Source organism: Armigeres subalbatus, chromosome 3 (assembly GCF_024139115.2).
Source record: "Armigeres subalbatus isolate Guangzhou_Male chromosome 3, GZ_Asu_2, whole genome shotgun sequence".
NCBI lineage: Eukaryota > Metazoa > Arthropoda > Insecta > Diptera > Culicidae > Armigeres > Armigeres subalbatus.
Genome location: NC_085141.1, coordinates 417,448,448 through 417,467,699, shown reverse-complemented (window position 1 = coordinate 417,467,699; position 19,252 = coordinate 417,448,448). Strand labels below are relative to the sequence as shown.

The 19,252-nt window shown below is 40.6% G+C and overlaps 2 protein-coding genes across 2 annotated transcripts; one reads left to right on the top strand and one right to left on the bottom strand.

The window, feature by feature from the left end:
• Nucleotides 1-7,607: 7,607 nt before the first annotated feature.
• On the top strand, nucleotides 7,608-8,949 carry LOC134224302 (epoxide hydrolase 4-like). The gene is made up of 2 exons (XM_062703636.1): nucleotides 7,608-8,003; nucleotides 8,059-8,949. The coding sequence occupies exons 1-2, from the start codon at nucleotides 7,809-7,811 to the stop codon at nucleotides 8,869-8,871; spliced, it is 1,008 nt and encodes a 335-aa protein (XP_062559620.1). The 5' UTR covers nucleotides 7,608-7,808; the 3' UTR covers nucleotides 8,872-8,949.
• On the bottom strand, nucleotides 8,877-13,321 carry LOC134224301 (uncharacterized). The gene is given in 6 exon segments (XM_062703635.1): nucleotides 8,877-9,333; nucleotides 9,413-9,783; nucleotides 10,324-10,540; nucleotides 10,543-10,651; nucleotides 10,719-11,016; nucleotides 13,259-13,321. Coding segments are annotated over 5 exon segments (1,350 nt in total). The 5' UTR covers nucleotides 11,010-11,016; nucleotides 13,259-13,321; the 3' UTR covers nucleotides 8,877-8,971.
• Nucleotides 13,322-19,252: the final 5,931 nt, after the last annotated feature.

Sequence of the window (19,252 nt, the reverse complement as noted above, 5' to 3'; positions counted from 1 at the left end):
TTGTTTACCCAGACAAACAGACTGTTCGGCTGTTTAAACGACAATGACGATTTTGGAAAGATTTATTGTTTTTAATAATGCGCCATTTGAAAAACTAAAGCAGTTTTCATCGATTTGGCCGTCGTCGACGAAAATTGAAATTTTCTGGCAAGATTCTTTGGTTTTGTTTCGTTAGTCATTGGAAATGATATAGATTTTTTCCGGGTTATCATCGTTTGGCGACGACAGAAAGTTGCCCTTTGATAACACAACCACAAGCGCGCTTCGGAGGGAGATGATGCAATGAGTTTGTTCAAATGGATGGCGTCAGTAGCAGTCAAATGGAATTTCCTCACAAAATTTTGATTTGTTGTTGAGATTAAATGACGACCACCAACGCAGACTTCCACCACCAATTCGATGATTTTACTTTGAAAATGCTACCAGAGCGGCTTCGTGCTGCTGTGTTCGCTCCGCTCGTCCGCTCTGCGTAAAATCTTGTTCAACCGCTCTCTGCGAAATCTCGCGCGCGCTGGAAAGCAGCTTTCTTGTATTCAATAAATTAAGCCCGTTAGCTCCGCCCCTTTGTGATCTGATATAGGTGTAAATATAATGTGCACTCATAACGATTAATGAAGGGGCGGGGCTAATGGAATTACTTCATTAGATATAAGAAAGCTGCTTTTCGGCGCGCGCGAGCCATTTCGATCGGGATTCCGCAGACAACGGACCGTTCGGAGGATGACAAATTCTAAGAATCCTATGAAATTTTCTCGCAAGATTCTGAATTTGGTTATGAGATGTTGTTTATCTAAGATGCGTATTGTTGCGAGGAATGACAACAGAAATTTGACTCAAGACGAAGTTTCTTCATATTACAAAACATTATCTTTCGGCATCTGTATGTCCGAGTGACGTTCACCGATGGGTGGTTGCTGTAGATAGTTTCCACTGAGGTGGCGTCTTCATTGATTTTATACAAAAGCCACCATTTTATACAAAAGAAGGTTGATCCGACTATCCGAAATAAACTTTCTTCAAAGTGCAAAACTCAATCGTAAATAGCGAATTTGATAGCGCGTCGGAGGGAGATGATGCAGTAAATTTTAATGGATGGAATCACTAACAGCAACCAACCTACCACTCCAAACCCGATGCCACCGAAACAGTCCATTTTCGCAATTAACTCTTCCTTTTCATAAAATGTAGGTCCTGAGAAGAACCAATTTTTCTTTTCCCAATGCTCCTTTCCAACTTGCTGACACCACAATTTGTAATAAATTTTCAGCATCGGCACAGGCGGTGCGGGATCGCCACAGTGCTATTTTTATGGTCAACTCTTTCTTCATATGAAATGCTGGTTCGTTGAGGTTGAATGATCTGCAGCAACACATCGAGCACCACCACCAATGCGATGGATTTCCTTTGAAAATGTTATTAGCGCCTCGGTGATGCTGTGTCCGCTCCGCAGCGATCGCTTTGATGCGTCTGCTCTGCGTGAAACCTTGTTCAAACTGAGGATTAGATCCAAACCCGCAAGTGATTGATTTTTGATGACTGTGCTAGTAATGCATGTACGTGATTACCTATTGACCTATTTCCAAACTTTTTATCAATTATCGATAATAAATAGTATAATAATAATAATAAAATCAGTATTTTCAAATAAATACGAAGAAGCGTTGACTCATCCTTGATCGAATGGTAAAAAAAAAATTGAAAATCCATCGAGAAACGGCTTAGATATTAAAGTTTAAAGTCTATCATATTTTCGTGACGGTCCCCGATTTTCGCAATCGTAAAGTGTTCCCCAATATAGAAAACGTAGACGTATTCCTACGTCAAAACAGTGAACTGGTACCAGGGCCCGGTCGTCTCCCGAGGGAAACGCGCCTGTGTGTGTTTTTTTTTCTTCCTAAGCAATGGAGAATCTGCAGGATTGGACTCCAAGAAGTGCTGGGTTAGGGACCTCCTCCATCAGCAAACGAGGGAGGCAGGACTAAAGGGTGTATTCGATAAAAATGGCACACCGACAATTTCCTATAACTTTTAAACCGCATGAGTTAGAAATTTGAAAATTTGACTTTTATTTATAGTATATTGTTTACATCTGCAGAGTTTCATTGAGATTCTCACGTCCGAATGTGTGAGTGGCGATAAAAGGAAAACAAACACTCCTTGGGTAAAAATGAGTATATTTCCATATATTTTTTGACTCCAGTGAAAAATTTTTGCCAGTGAAAAATTTTTGTGCACCCTCCGATCGATAGCAAAACACCCCCACTGATCGATAGCAAAACACTTAGGATTTCAAATTCAACTGTATCTCGTGTAATAAAAACAAGGAGCATCTGAGTGTTCAAAAGAAGGAAGTAAAATGACCAGGAGTGGTAGAACAGCTCAATAAGTTTCCAAACGAAATGTTGCTAACAAGTCCAAGATGTCGGTTGGTTTCGTGCACAAAAAACATGAAACGTGCTGGGTTACATGTTTACAAGGTGCAAAAAGCCCCAAACCGAAATGAAAAGCATAACACCACTGCAAAAACCCGCGCACGGAAACTTTACACGAAATTGTTCACCAAATCCTGTTGCATCGTGATGGATTCAACATGGATTCCGTCAGTTTCCTGGGCAAGAATATTTTGTTGCCAAGTCTAAGTTCGACATTCCGGAGGATGCCCGAGCGATGAAGTTATTAAAATTTGCTAAGAAGTCAGGCGATTTGCGGATGTGGTGAAGTAAGAACTCCCTGCATTACTTCCGGAACATTCAACGGTACGATTTACACCGAATAGTGTCTCAAGAAGCGTCTTTTGCCATTCATAAGAAAACACAACGTACCAACACTATTTTGGCCTGATCTGGCGTCTTGCAACTATGCTCGTAACGTATTGCAGTGGTACCGAGCAAACGGAGCTAAATTTGTGCCAAAAGATATGAACCCACAAAACTCACCGGAACTTCGCTCAAATGAAAAATTCTGGGCAATTGTGAAGACGAAACTTCAAAAACATCCTAAAATTATTAAAACAGAGCTGGAGATGAAGAAAATTTGGGTAAACACAACAAAAATATAGGAAAAATCGATTGTACAAAATTTGATGGGTGGAGTGAAAAGAAAAGTGCGCGCATTCGGGATGGGCAATAAAATCAAATGAAACAACTATTGTAAATCATAACTTATTAAAAGTTTTTCATTCTCTGAAAATTTCAAGACAATCCGATAATCTGTTCAGTTTTGGTGAGTAAATATGTGTGTGGCCATTTTTATTGAATACACCCTCTACATCCCCGACCCGCTAAACCGTTTCCATTGCCGCCAAGCCCGTCGTCCTTTCGGTAAACCAGAAAGTAGGGGAAGGAGGGGCAATATGCCCTAGCTAAGCATAGACTGCTTTTATGCCTTAGCTATCATATTGTTAATATGATAACTCAATTATATTGATAACTAGCGAAAGAAACCCAGCTTTGCCCGGGTGGTGAAAATGTCATAATGAACTATTTGCAGCACCGCACTCTAGATCAATTTCGATGCGATTGTTTTGTTTTTCTCAACAGCTGACCAAAAAGTGTATTCTTATGATTTTTTACCTTTCCTCGTTAAATTCACCACCTTTTCGTATGTACAAACATTGCGGATCTCAAAACGAATCGATTAGTGAGAAAATCTTGCAAATCGGTTAACCCGTTGGAGAGTTAAATCGTCAGGAAGGACACCCAAACTCATTTTTATTATATAGAAAGAAGATATTCACATTTAGAAAAAGTGATGATATTTCGTTGCCGGAAAACTCATGAGGCAAAACTCCTTTTAGCCGGCAGCTCTTAGGGAACAACGTACCACGCATCAGCGCATCAGCATTCTGGTATGGACAGTGCGTGGTGGCGCGAGTACATTGTAGGATAGTTCCACTAGGGCGTTTTGCCTCGCCGAAGTGTTAGATGTTTCATCAAAATGTGGAAAATTTCAGTTTTTACTATATTCTTATCTATTATTTTGACACTTTTTTCGCCTAACCTACATATTTTTATGTTTAGTTTTATTAAGGCTATCTCAAACATGATAAATATAAGTTAATACCCAAAAGTCGTGAAATAATGAAATCTATTTCCCTAAAGTGCTATTTTGACCTATCTAATGTTTTTTTTTTTAATTTCATTTTATGACGCGTGAGAAAGGCATTACCATCGCTAGGTGGATTAATCTGTTTTTTTTTCTTATGCTCGCGACGAATAACACACGCACTGTACTTGCTTTTCCGATGGCTACTGCAAGCTACGGAAGATCGCACTTGTCTCGACCGGAGCGAAGCGTATGATCCACCGAATATCAAATAGATATTTTTCTTCTGCTCACGACGAATAACAAATGCATTATACTTACTTTCCCAATGACTACTCTGTCATTTGTTCGAACGGGTAATATGGACAGAAATACTTGTTTGGCCAAATGACATTTTCGGTCAAATGACCTTTCAACAAAACAACCATTCCGACCAAATGACCTTTTCGGGCAAAGGACCATTTTAGCAAACGGCATCAAATGGCCTATTTTACCAAACGGTCAAATGACTTATTTTGCCAAACACCTTTTTACCAATTGATCAGTTCGGTCGAAAGACATTTTCCATTTCAGATAAGCGACATTTTCGGTCAGATGATTTTCAGCCAATTTGTTTTTCTTCTTTACTAAAGAGGCTTTCAACCCTTGGCTGGCTCACCTCTGGAAATTTCCAGTCAAATGATAAATTTGGCCAAACATCTTTCGGATTAATGGTCGGCCATCCCATCGATTGGCCGAAGATAGACAAATGCCAAATGAACTCCCCTAAGAAATTATGACTTTTGAGCGGGTCGTAAATTAATTTCTGTTCAAGTGGGGTATTCAAATGTCCACCATTAGGTGAGTGAATTTGATGAACTCTTGCACAGATCTCTCATTCGGCGGATAGCCATTTGTTCGAATGTCACTTGGTGGAATAACTCGTTAAGCCGAATTCAATTTGGCAGAATGGAACGTTTGTCCGAAACGTTTATTAGGTCGAAAATAGTTTGGCTAAAATTGTCATGTGGCCGAAAGTAATAGACAGCCGTACTGGATATTCTGCTAGACTGGTAATTTAGCCATGGCCGTACACATACTACGTAAGCACTTATTGGGGGACGGGTGGTCTGTTGTTTTCTTACGCACCATATAAATAAAAAATCATTTGTATAAAAAAAAACTTTATATGAGGGAGGGGGGCTCGAAAAACGCAATAAAATAGCTTACGTAATATGCGTACGACCCCCTAACACAGCGGTTCTCAACCTGGGGTACATGTACCCCTGGGGGTACCTTCGCTGGCCCTAGGGGGTACCTCGGACACAAATGCGTAATGGCGGACGTATTACAATTTCAATCAAAGCTCATTGATATAGTTTTGATAATTGTGTATTTTTATTTCAAAAATTTATATTGTACATAATATGCAATGCGAGCAATAAATCCCAATTGTATTCTGCCTTCCACAACCAACACAATGTATGTATAAAGGGCTGCGGAACAAAAGATCGAATGAGCAAGCTTCGTTGCAAGAGGATTAGAAGCATCCTTCTACGCATCTCAGAAGCCTTCTTCCAAACAGCTTGAATGCCTTCTTACAAGAGGCTCGGAAGACTCCTGGGCACTTCAGAAGCCTCCTTTCAAGTGATTAGGTTGCCTCCTTTCAAGAGGCTCGTAAGTCTTCTTTTAAGAGGCTTAGCAGCCTCGTTTTACCTTACAAGAGGCTCGGAAACCTTCTTTCAAGAGGCTCAAAAATCCCTTTCAAGAGACTTAAAAGTATCCTTTCAATAGGCTCAAAAGCCTCCCTCTAAGAGGCTCTAAAGTGTCTTTTCAAGAGGCTCGGAAGCCTTACAAGAGGCTCAGAAGCCTCCTTTTAAGAGGCTCAAAATCATCCTTTTCTAGAGGCTTAAAATCCTCCTTTCAAGAGGCTCGGAAGCCTCCTTTCAATATCTTTTCAAGAGGCTCAGAAGCCTCCTTTTAAGAGGCTCAGAAGGCTCCTTTCAATAGACTCAAAAGCTTCCTTCCAGACTTATAAGCCTTCTTTCAAGAGGCTCAAAAGCCTCCTTCCAAGAGGCTCCTATCAAGAGGCTCGGAAGACTCCTTTCAACATCCTTTTAAGAGGCTGGGAAGCCTCTTTTCAAGAGGTTTGGGAGTCTCCTTTCAAGATCCTTTCAAGAGGCTCAAAAACCTTCTTCCAGGCTCAGAAGCCTCCTTTCAATAGGCTCAAAAGCCTCCTTCCAAGAGGCTCGGAAGGCTCCTTTCAAGAGGGTAGGAAGCCACATTTCAGGAGACTTAAAAGCATCTTTTCAAGAGGCTCGGAAGCCTCCTTTCAAGAGGCTCAGAAGCCTCCTCCTTTCAAGAGGCTCGGAAGGCTCCTTTCGAGAGGCTCGACAGCCTTCTTTCAAGAGGCTCGCAAGCCCCCATTCAAGAGGCTCAGAATCCTTCTTTCAAGAGGCTCAGAAGTCTACTTTCAAGTGGTTCGGAAGCCTTCTTTCAAGAGGCTTGAAAGCGTCGTTTTAAGCTGCAAAGGAAGCCTCCTTTTTAGTGGCTAGAAAACCGCCTTCAAGAGGCTCGGAAGCTTCTCTACAAGATGCTCAGAAGCTTCTAATGAAGAGGCGCGGAAGTCCACCTCAAAGGGCTACAAAAGCTCAAAGGAGCTTCCCTTCAAAGGGCTCGGTACTATTCTTTCAAAATAATTGGAAGCCTAATTTCGAGAGGGGGTACCTCAATTAATGCAAAAGTTCAAAGGGATACCTCTCAAGAAAAAGGTTGAGAACCGCTGCCCTAACAGATCAAAAAGACCAGTTCAGACGAATGACACTTTCGGCTGAACGTCCATTTGGGCCAGATGACCCAGTTTAACAGAATAACAACCGATTCGACCAAAGGCCAAACGATTTTCTCGGCCAGATGAGCTATTCGGCAAACCGATTTTTTCGGCGGCCGAAGGAAATGCTCGACCAAACATTTTATTAGAGAAATTATTTGGATTCGGGAAATCCTTTAAAATTCCCATTTGATTTTTCTATTTCCGTCTTAATTTTTACGGAGAGCTTTTCGAAACTCCAATGGAAAGTTGTAGTGATTTTTTTAAGGAAACCATTGGTATTTTTACGAAAAGTTCTCCGGTGTTTCAAAGTGTTTTTGTGTAGATTTTCATTTAATTAGCTATTATGGAGAGATGTGATGCAGTGTTACCTTTTTAGATGTTGTAGGGTCATCAATTTGGAAATTTAACAGAAATTGCATTCAATCTTCGGAATTTCCACGGAAAATTTTGCTGACTTCTGCAAATTTTAAACGGCGGCGCACTTTCATCGAAGCAAGTTCTTAGAGCGGGATCAATTCCCCTGAGTATTTGAAAATTCTATTTCTGACAGAGATTCAAAAAATTGAATGTGTATCAATAGCAACGACAATTTACAGACTGTCGCACATCAGTAAAGTTCAATCATATGTTTCTCAAAGAGTCTGTGCGAAAGGTTTTGCCTGTGGTACATCGAAAATGAGAAAAGGGGATCAAGTCTCGCCTATCGTTCCAAAATTTGGAATAATCTTCTCTATTTGTGAGGCTACCCTTGTATCAATCACACCATAACCGTTAATCGTTCTTTGTATACACTTCCAACACCTCTGGTATCGATGCCTATCTCATCCTGCACTTGCGCTTTGTTATTAGTACCTTTAACAATCTGATCAAATCGATTGACTGTTGTACCGGCTTCCATAAGTATGACTGCAGTACTGAAACAGAAGAGCAGTCATAACAAGAGCACGCAACCATGCAACAACTCCTGCGTATCATCCAAGCCATTATTGTTTATTCTATCAGTGCGTTCTACGGGGTTCTGTTTGTGCTCCACACAGGACTCGAGTTCCTTGCAGATCCCTACGACTGGACAACAAGAAAGCGATCATTGTCTCCCGCCGTACTGGACGACCCTGCTTTCGGAAGACACAAATATGCTGATGTTAACGTGAGTAAATAAACTGTCAAAGGAATGTTATCACATTGAAAGATCTATCTTCTAGGGCTACAAACTGCATTATGTCGAAGATGGAAATCCTGAAAAACCGCTGATGCTGTTTCTTCATGGATTTCCTGAGTTTTGGTTTAGTTGGCGTCATCAGATGAAGGAGTTTTCGAGAGATTATCGAGTGGTGGCACTAGATCTGCGAGGGTATGGGAGATCAAGTGCACCGAATGATCGTGCTGCCTATAAGTTGGATTTGCTGGTTGAAGATGTGAGGAGTTTTGTTGTTATGATGGGTTATGAAAAAGTGATTTTAGTTGGACATGATTGGGGAGCGATCATTGGTTTTCAGTTTGTGCAAAAACACATGGAAATGGTAGATCGGTACATCATGATGGGAGCACCATCGTTAGACGTTTTCAGAAGACTGTTGGCTACCAGTTGGTGCCAATTTCTGATGTCTTGGTATGCATTTTTCTTTTTGATGCCGTGGTTGCCGGAGTTTTATATCAGAGCGAGAGATTTCCATTATATCGAGAAAAATATGGGGGAATTTTTGACGAGTTCGGAACTGGAGGCCTACAAGTACACATTTTCGAACAGTGGGTCACTGACGAGAGCGATCGATTACTACAGAGAAAACTTTAGTTTTCTCAGGAAAGAGGAAAAACTGCCCAAAATTGAAAAGTATGCTCCAGGTTTGTATTTGATGGCAGAGGACGATAAATTTATAACTATGCAGAGTGGGCAACTGTTGATGCGAAGTATACCTCAATTAAGATGCAGAGTTGTGCCTGGGTCCGGACATTACGTGCAACAGAATCAGCCAGTACTCGTTAACAAGATGATCCGCGATTTCCTTGTTTTGTGAAATGGTTTTGTTTTCCTACTAGGTCTAAGAGTTTATTAGCAAGAATAAAATCTATTTAAGTGCAGTCAACAAAGAAAACTTAGTTTAAATTAATCTAACGCTAGTCCTCGCTCATATGGCGTGTCAGTTGGTCATGTTCACGAATGGCTTCCCGCGTTTGAAGTGATCGTTGCCGCCACATTCGGGCCGCTCGTAGCAAACTTTGTGAATCATCGCCTGTGCCTTCTGTCGATACGGTTGGTTGGTTTTGCATGCCGATAACGCCTAGCTCTAAATCAACGTGCTTTTGTGGAAGGCGATCAGGAAAATCTTTTGAATAGGATGAATCAGAACTACTCATACTGGAGCAGGACGTAGATTCACCCCAAGCCGTTCGGTGTCTTCGGGTTCGACGGGCTTTTGTTACAATTGTTCCGCAAATCGGTTCACCAGAAGTCAGTTGACTCTTTAATCTAGTAGCGTCTGATTGATTGAAAAGAGGTAACAAAATAGAATTCTTCAGTCTTGGTGTGGTTCATTGCTTGTGATGGGAATTAATTACCAGCCGATGCGGGTCGAGCATCATCTAACAGCTCCACAGTGACGGTTCGTTCTTGATGGCTTGTTGCGGGTCGAAGTTGACGTTCGTTCCAAGCTCCGTCGCCAGCTCCCCGAACATCCCAGCGACCTCGACGTTCGTCATCATTACTCGATGAGCTTGACCTGTACTCGGAACTGGACATGTCGGAATTTTCCTCTCGCGCAACTTCGGAGAATGGAATCTCGTTCAGACAGCGAAGCTGTGGGATATTTTCTTTCAACATGTGACGAAACGATGGGTTTTCCGAAACGAAATTCTCGCGAAGGTCCAACACTTCCAAATTTTCACAAAGTGCGAGGAATGTGCAGCTGCCGAGATCCGTTATACGATTGCTGAAAGTATAAATTAAACGTTTTGTAGGTTTGCAAGACTAGTAGATGGTATCTACCTAATTCCAACCCAACCAACCGCCATTGGGTTTCTAGAATTTGAATTAAATTACATTTTTTGTTATAGATGAAATCCCAACAAATATTTCAAAAAATTTGCTAAGAGATGATAAATTCTATTGGAATCCTTAAATTTTACTCCAAAACGAACAAGAAATCAGGTTGGTAATACATAATTAAAAAATAAACTTGAGCTAGTCACATAAGTTTTTATAGATGCAAAAATAATAACACCCTCAGGGCCTCAGATATAATGGAACGTGCATTGCCTCCTGTGTAAATAAAAAAAGAAAACCTTTAAAATTTCAAGCCCATATGCATTTTTGAATATGAAAAAAATAAATACTCGAAATAAATCATATCCTAGATTTCTATTTCATTCAGTTTTCTTAGCGTCAAAATGATCGCCTTAGTTGATTACAGCTTGGCACTAGTGTGATGCATCTGTCCCAAGTTAAGGTATCTAACAATAAATCAACTTACCCCTTCAAGCTGATCTTCTTGATCATGGTCAAGTTGGTACACGGTCCTACTTCCTCAATCGTATTATAGTCAGCCACCAGTTCCTCCAACGTTTCCAGCCCACTGGTGCCATCTAAATTTTTCAAACTGCACCGACTCACGTTCAGGTAAACAAGCGACGTCATATCGCAACCCAAATCCCTCAAGGTCGTTACAATACTGCCTCCAAATGTAAGCCCCGTAAATTCGGTATGAAGAACGGAATTCTTTGCAGGCTGGTCATGTGAGATATTACCTTGAGCTTGATTTCGGACACCCGATGCAATTCACTGGTCCCAGCTGCTTGGCGCTATGGATGGATTTACAAAATGAATTATTCATTCGTCAACATACCTGACCTGGGACCATATTCTTACCAGAAGATCTTCAATTGTGGGTTCCGCTGGGATTACTATCGGGTAGTACCTTGTCGGTGCGGGAATAAAAGATCGTTCGAATGGAACGTGTGGAATCATAGCGCGAATGCCATTTCGCGAATTCCGATTATTATTCATCAAATTTCTGATGGCTACAAATTGGTTTTCGCGGTCATTTGCGTTGTTTCTGCGCTCGTCGACGGCCCCCACGAGGGAGTGCTCCTGGGAAACCGGCTCCGACGAAGAACTCGAAGATGGCCTATCGTATGCCGGAATTTGCTGCTCGGGCATACTTGCACTAAAATGGCACGTAGGTGATAATGAAATTCAGCGAATCAATTATCTTCACCAAACTTGACTTTATTTTTTCTGAACCAAAAGAAATTCAACAAACTACGTCAGTTGTCCGGGCAACCCAAATGCGACCTGTGCCAAGTTACAAGTTGTGTGCGGTTGTGTTCGGTTCAATTGGTTCAGTTCAGTACCCTGCTCGTTGAAAGGGATGACCACGTTGAAAACGTAACAGAAAGGAAATTTTCCGCACGTGGACTATGAAATTGGGTATTGTTATCAAGCTTATGGATGAACCATATCGCGATTCGATAGGTATTTGTTGAAAATAAAAATTGATTGAATTGATTCGGCTTCAAGTATGTGTCCTTGAAAACATTTTTGATTATTATCCCATACCAATTGTTTCAATGCTTATATATTAAGACTGGGCTAGTTGGATAGGTACTATCGAAATCGAGATCTGTTTCTAATCTGCTGATCAGATTATTTCACCATATTACGATCTCAAGATTAAGCATATTGTTTTCGTTTGTTATTGTTTGTTCTTTTGTTTTCGAGTAATGCCGATCATCCAGCGCTGGCTGATATGGTCTGATTTATTAAACATTACATACATACGAATTAATCCGATAAACAGTTTGGTAATTAGATATTATACGAAATGAAATGTCCATGCGAAATGCTTCGGAATTTCCACTGGAATTATTCGGATTATCCACGGGAAATGCTTTGAATCTTTCACGGAAACTTTTGGAAGCTCTATGGAAAATTATTCGGGATTTCCACGAGGAAATTTTGCAATTTCACGGGGAATTATTTTGAAGTTTTACGTAAAATCCTCCTGAGTTTATATTATTAATATTATTTATTCAGACATAGGCCGAAGTGGCCTGTGCGGTATATAAGAGTCTGCTCCATTCGGCTCGGTCCGTCACCAACCACGCAGTTTACGGAGGACTCGATAATGCCCCTGAAACTAGAACGACGCACATCACTCGATCCATCGTCGCTTGTCAGTTTATCCGGAAATCCGTGTTCGTGCAATTGCTGCCATAGCTGATTCCGATAGATTGTATCATATGCGGCTTTGAAGTCGATGAATAGATGATGTGTGGGCACGTTGTATTCGCGGCATTTCTGCAGTACTTGGCGAGTGGCGAACACCTGGTCCGACACTTGCAAAAAAGTTTGGATATTTTCTCCACTTACTTGCAAAAATGGAAATGGATGCTTCCAAAACTCAGCTTATAATTTTCCCACATAAGCCGAGACAAATTTAAGACAAAATTAAATACACGATGTTTAAATTATGTATTTCTCAATGAAGCTTTTTCCATAAAATTTGCTTCATGGCTTACCATTATTTTTTGCCTTTTACAGTTATCATATGGCTTACCATTTTATTTTGCCATTTATTCTATGTGTTCGATAGCTAGACTGGTTCCCTTGGGTTAAACTCAGAAAACACAGTTCTTGCTGACGGAATCACTGCCCACAGCTTGTAAATGATAAGTTTGTCACCGATTATCGCGGCTTTCGATACCGTACAGTGAAAACACAAACGTGGATATAGCAAACACTGCACTTTAATCAAAAAACTACTTATTTATTAGATTAACTATCTTATCCTATATTACAGTGACCCACCGGATAACTCCCCGGAATGTTGTCCTCTTTTATTATGACCAAACTGCCCACAGTGACATCCACAGGTGGTTGCCACCATTTGGTGCTAGCCTGAAGTTGAGTAAGATCTTCAGACCTCCACCTTTTCCAAAAATCTTGTTGTCTGCACTGTGTGGCTTCAAGATCCTTGAGTTTTCCAACAGGAATATGCAACAAATCCTCATCTGGTAAAGCTTGCAAGGCCAATTCTACTAGAAAATGACCAGGGGTTAAGGGTTGCAGGTCCCCGGGATCGTCGGAGAGCTGAGTTAATGGCCTGGAATTCAAGCAGCACTCCACTTGAGCGAGGAGCGTAACCATATCCTCGTAAGCAACTACCGTGTCTCCAAGCACCCGTAACAGATGCATCTTTGCTGCTCGTACCCCCACCAAAGTGGGGTTCGCCGGTGGAAATGAAGTGCCACACCATGCCATCATCAGTGCAATCTTTCGCTACAGCATCGTGATGCTCCTTGGACCTTAACCTTTTGATCAGCTCCTTCATTTGGTTCTTGGCCCCAACAAAGTTGGTGCCATTATCCGAATATAAATTGGAGAATCTCCCACGATGCGAGACAAACCTCCTTAAAGCCTGGATAAATCGCCCGTCGACATGTCCGTCACTAGTTCTAAATGAACCGCCTTGGTCGAAAAACACACGAAAACTGATACATATGCCTTGACTGCTCGCTGTCGATGACCCATTCGAACGAACACTGGACCGAAGTAGTCCACTCCCGAAGATGCGAACGGTCTATTTGGGGTGACTCGAGGGACTGGCAGCTCCTCCATAAACTGCCGAATAGCCTTTAGTTTCGTGCGATAACATCGCACACACTGATGATAAATCGTTCTTGCCAAATTTCGTCCACCGAGAGGCCAATATCGTAGACGAATAGTACCCAACATCAGCTGTGGTCCAGCGTGTAAAAGACGATGATGATAATAACGCATCAGCAGAGTTGTGAACACATGTCGAGCAGGTAGTACAATTGGATGAGTTGTATAATCTGGCTCTTGGGCTTGACCTATTCGTCCACCAACTCGTAGCATCCCATTGTTTGCCAGGATTGGATGATACCAGCGTAGGGGAGACGGTCGTGGGACTCTTGCTCCCTTAGTTAGTGCACTGATCTCCGCATGAAAGGTCGATTGTTGGACTCGAAGTATGACGATATTTTCCGCCTGTTGCAGCTCTTCCGTCGAAATGAAACTAGATGACCTCCGAGAACCGGATTTTGCTTGAAGATTGTGTAAATAACGTCGTATATATGTAGTTGTTCGGATCAAAGTAGTGAAACTGGAAAATCGTGCCACATATTCCGTGATGAAAATCTAATTTTCTTTTGTGGATACCTCAAACGCAGCTCGCCTGCGTTCTTCTTCATGTTCTCCGAAAGTGAATTGTTGTTGCATTGGCCGATTCTTAAAAGCTGTACTTAGCCAATAAGGCCCTTCCCACCATAGTTGATTGCTTACAACTTCTTCCGGCCAGATTTCTTGGGATATGAGGTCGGCTGGATTTTGTTCGCCAGGTACGTGTCGCCAGTTGCACCTTTCCGTCATTGCTTGCACTTTACACACACGGTTGACGACAAATGTTGCCCATGTCGCCGGAGGTGGTAGCAGCCAACGCAAGATTTGCAGTTGAATCTATCCAAAATGATTCTCCGCTGAAGCGAATCGAAGCTTTGATTTTTTGGTGCAGCTCCGCAGCTAGTAGGGCACCACATAGCTCCAATCTTGGGATTGATTGGGTTTCTACGTCTTCGCTCCGTAAGTAGGCACAGGCTCCAAATGCTTTTTCTCAGGCATCTGAAAAAAACATGCAGTTGTGTATTCACCGGTTTTGCTACTAAGTATGACCAATCTTTCTATTCGCAGTTTGTTCAGAATGGGAAGTTGCCGATTAAAACGAATCCATTCTTCTGCTACCTTCACAGGAAGTTGCCCAACATCCCATGCTAATTGGTGGTTGTTTTCATCTTGTAGGCGCCACAGAAGCTGCATTGTAAGTTTGGCCTTTGTTATAACCGCTCCGATGGGTCAAAAAGAGTTGCGATTTCGGACAAAACTCTTCGTTTAGTTAATATCGCATCCTCCGTCAATGGAGAGATTCGGAAACTGAACCGCAAAACATCCGTGTTAGGCATCCATACCAAACCAAGCGTATTCACCGTTGAATACCATCGATTGTTTGGATTGAACAATTTTCCAGCGCTAGGCCCTCTAGGACTGTCTTAGAGTTAGAAGCGAACTTTCGTAGGACAAATCCTTCCTTCCTCAATAACTCATCCAGTTCAGATCTAAGCTTCTTCACAACGATCGGTTCATCTGCTCCTGTAATGGCGTCGTCCATATAAAAATCTTCCTTCATAGCCTTCGCCGCCAGGGAGAAGTTTTCCTACTCATCCGTAGCCAGATGAACCAAAGTTCTTGTAGCCAAGAAAGGCACTGGTTTCGTACCATAGGTAACGATACGAAGCTCATACGTAGCTAATGGTTCTTCTGGATACGATCTCCATAAAATGGACTGTAGTCGGCAATCCTTGGGGCAGACTTGTACCTGTCGAAACCTATGTCGGCCACTAACATGATTTGACGAGTACGGCTTCGCAGTATTATAGATCTTAAATTCTCCTGAATGATAGGACCTGCGAGCAACCCATCGTTGATCCGAAGACGGAATCGATCAACGATGGCAAATTGTCACCCAACCGAATACGACGTTCAGATACGAAGAATTCAAAAAATGACTCTGCCCCCAGCAGAAGATCAATTCGTTTCCCTTGCAAAAAGTCTGGATCTGCCAATTGGACCCCTTTTGGAATATCCCACTTACTAGTGTCGATCACCGCCGTCGTCACTTGAGCTGCAATTTTTGGCATAACATACATTTCCATTTGCTGACTGAAGCTCGTCAATCGAGATTGTACTAAGACAGTAATTTTTCCTTGTACCTTGGATGCCACCCCTTGGATACCGATGACCTCAATCGAGCTACCATCTTCCTTAACCGAAAGCTTTTTCCTCAGCTGCTTACTAATTAAGTTGCATTCCGCTGCACTATCCAACAATGCCCTAGCATGTATCTTATGGCCTCGATCATCTTCCAACACCACAACAGCAAATACCTTCTACGATTGAATTTCAAATTTGTTATCTTTTTTCCATTATTGTCATTTGAAAATATTTTAGTTTATTTATTTATTTTTATTATGAAATAAGAAATACATTTTACTTTATCTATCAATTTAATCAAAAATGCGAATGATTTATTCAGGCTCACTTTATTCCCCACAGTAGCAAATATATTAAGTGTCTATATCCAATTATAACAGAAAATCAAAACTTTGTCTTAAGAACAAACTTTTGATTTACAATTTTTTTTAGGCCAGCCAAGTTGTATGCTGTGCCAATATGGACTAGTTGCTGCAATACCAGAAAGAAGGCACTTCAGAGAATTCAAAATAAAATTTTGAAAATGATTCTGAAGTTGCCTCCGTGGTGGTACAGTGCCAATGAACTTCATATAGAATTTCTAATATTGAGACATTGCAACAAATGTCCAACAAAATAATTTCCAATTTTAGACAAAAATCGTTGCAGTCTTCTATTGCAACGATTAGCTCCTTGTACCCTTAGTATAAATTAGGTTAAGTTTAGTTTAAGTTGAAAACATTGTAATTCCTACGTGGTTCAATTCAACCAGAGGAAAAATCCTAATTGACAGAGGCAATTGAAATGTATTAATAATAACTAAAAATGTCGAGTCGAGTCAAGTACGAGACACTGAAGACGACCACACAGTTGTGGTCGAAATAGGTATCTGCAAAGATATCGAAATAATTGGTGAAATTAAATGGAGTTACTTAACTCGTCTTAGACGAAAGAGCTTAAAATATTTTTTCCAACTAAAAATGTAACATAGCAAATAAGGATGATAGTGTTAAGAAAACACGGAACACCTAGTCTAAGGGACGAATGCCTGTATTAGATAATTAGCAAATAAAATTAGTTAAAAAAAAATGCATGGCAAGGAATGGTGAAGATGTACCTAAAGCTGACAAGGCAATGCATGACGAAGAACTTTCGCTCTTAATATCATAGAGGCGTAACTACATTGATCGATTTCTCTTCGGCGAAGTAATCTCTTTAACACTGTAGTAGTGTAGTGAATAGCAATTATTTACCGTGCATTTAATGGTTTGGCATCTTCAAGACTGATTACATCTATAGAGGTGAGCCAGCCAAGGGCTGAAAACCTCTATAATAAAGACGATAATGATAACAATAATAACTGATTACATCTTGTACCGAATCAAATAAAAAATCACGATTGTAGCTTTTGAAACAGTTGAGTTATAAACGGAATATAAAATCGATGGAAAAAAGATCGATCAATACAGTTACGCCCTTGTGATTCCCGTGAAAGCTTCTACAAACAGAAGAGGGTGCACCTGATGGGAAATCCTTTATCACCGTTTTTGTGTGAATTTGGAGGACAACCCACAGGGACAATGAGTACTATCCGACATATGGTGGAGATACGTCGACGACAATTTCGGCATCATCAACCGGGAGGATCTACCCAGAATTTTGGAATTTTGGACTCCGCAAAATGCTCCGATTGAATAGAGTTCGCCGACGTACCAAAGTGACTATCTACAAAACGCTTATTAGACCGGTAGTTCTCTACGAACAGAGAACTGGACGTGGAGGACCAACGCGCACGGGAAGTTTTTGAAAGGAAATGCGTACCATGGCAGATGGCGGACGGTACGTGGAGGAGGCGAATGAACCATGAGTTGCATCAGCTGTTGGGAGAGCCATTGGTATTCTATTTGACACTTCCGCTTACATTTTATCGATGGTTTAGCGATGATGGGAATCGAGCCCAAGCCCATACGCTTATGAGGTGAACGTGTGACCGGCTACGCCTTTATTTGTACTTTTTTTTATGAGCAATTTGCCATAAAATATTGCACTTGCACGATAAAGGCACTAACACCGGAAGGAGGGTAAATCAGGGACTTTTTATAAGTCATATTTAACCATTATAGACACACATTTTGGAAATAAGCAAAAAATTGAAATATCGAACTTTTACAAGAAGGCCTGCGCAGCGAGCAATGTGGGACGATCAGATCGAAGATGATTTGCAATTTTGCAATCTCCATAACCGTAGACTGCGTGGTTGGCGAAGACGTGGTTGCGTCTGTGGATCAAACGGAAAGAAGACGACTTTTACGACGACGTGTATATATAGGGTAGGATGGGGCAAGATGGGACGCCAAGGGCATATATTTTACCTTTTTAATTTATTTTTACTTTTTCATAACGTGTATGCCAAGGATATGAGATAAGGGAAATTTCACTTTCAATATCTTTTAGGGCCATTAAAGAAAAAGTCTATTTTTCTGTCAATAATAAAAAGTCGGAATTAGATAAATTAAATAGCGGGGCAAAATGGTTGGGTTGTTTTTGTTCACAATATCAAATCACACACAGATAGCCAATGATTTAATGGCATAAAAAAATGGCATTGATGAAAATTTTTTATTACATTCAAAAAAAAGTCTGCAATTTCAGTTTCTTCATAAGAAACATAGATGAAAAATACTTTAACTAGCCAAATTCTACCCATTTTGGTTTATTCTTAAATCGAGCGACAATAGAGTGAAACCAAATTATTCTTCTTACAAAGGCATAACCTGTGCATTGAAATAAATACTATTCTTTTTATAGAAGGCCCGGATAACCATAGTGTTTTAATATTTGATTATTTAGGTAATAAGTACCGACATATTTCCTTTATTATTCCTGATTTACTGATTTCCCGTAAGAGATAAGAACAAAATGTGTGTATATATTTTGATATTTTTTATTCTGTGGCCAGCGAGTTTGGAGCAAGATCGATGGTGGAACATTATGAGTTTGTGTCACAAAAGCAAAGTTGACAAACAAATATGTCAACTTTTTCTATACGTCAGATTCAAATCTGGTTTAAAATTGTCATTTCTATTATTTTTCTTCTATTTATTGAACGGCTACTCAGTCTTACAATTTTCACAACGATTTTATTATTTACCCGACGTTTCACAGAATTGTGTCTTTTCCATGGAAAATATTTCTGTTGTTTGTCGTCGTATGTATGTAACAACAGAAATATTTTCCCTTGAAAAAGACACAATTCCTGTGTCGAAACGTCAGGTAGCCGTTCAATAAATAGAATTAAACATACAGTCGATCCATCACCGGTAAATTATTTTTTCTCTTATTTCGACTATTTGCATATGTTCGAAAATCTTTCTAGTGATCATCAAGTATTTTTTACATTAATGGTGTTCGATTACTGAATGAAAATGAGTTAAATAATATATTTTAGTCTTTACCCGTTGAGCCAGCACTGGCTGAAAATCTCGGAAATAGAGACAAAACAAATTTAGTCTTGAAAATAAGCGCATTGATAGGGGCCCTGTTCCCCTATCTGTTAAGAAAAAAGTATAAGCCTAGTAAAATCAATAAAAGCAACAATCATTTTGTTCAATATTTGAAACTTATTTCAATTAAGA

Excerpts from the sequence above, each read along its gene's own strand:
- LOC134224302 (XM_062703636.1), top strand. The coding sequence starts at position 7,809 with ATGCAACAACTCCTGCGTATCATCCAAGCCATTATTGTTTATTCTATC. Across the intron at positions 8,004-8,058 it reads ACAAATATGCTGATGTTAAC|GGCTACAAACTGCATTATGT; the intron begins GTGAGTAAATAA and ends TCTATCTTCTAG.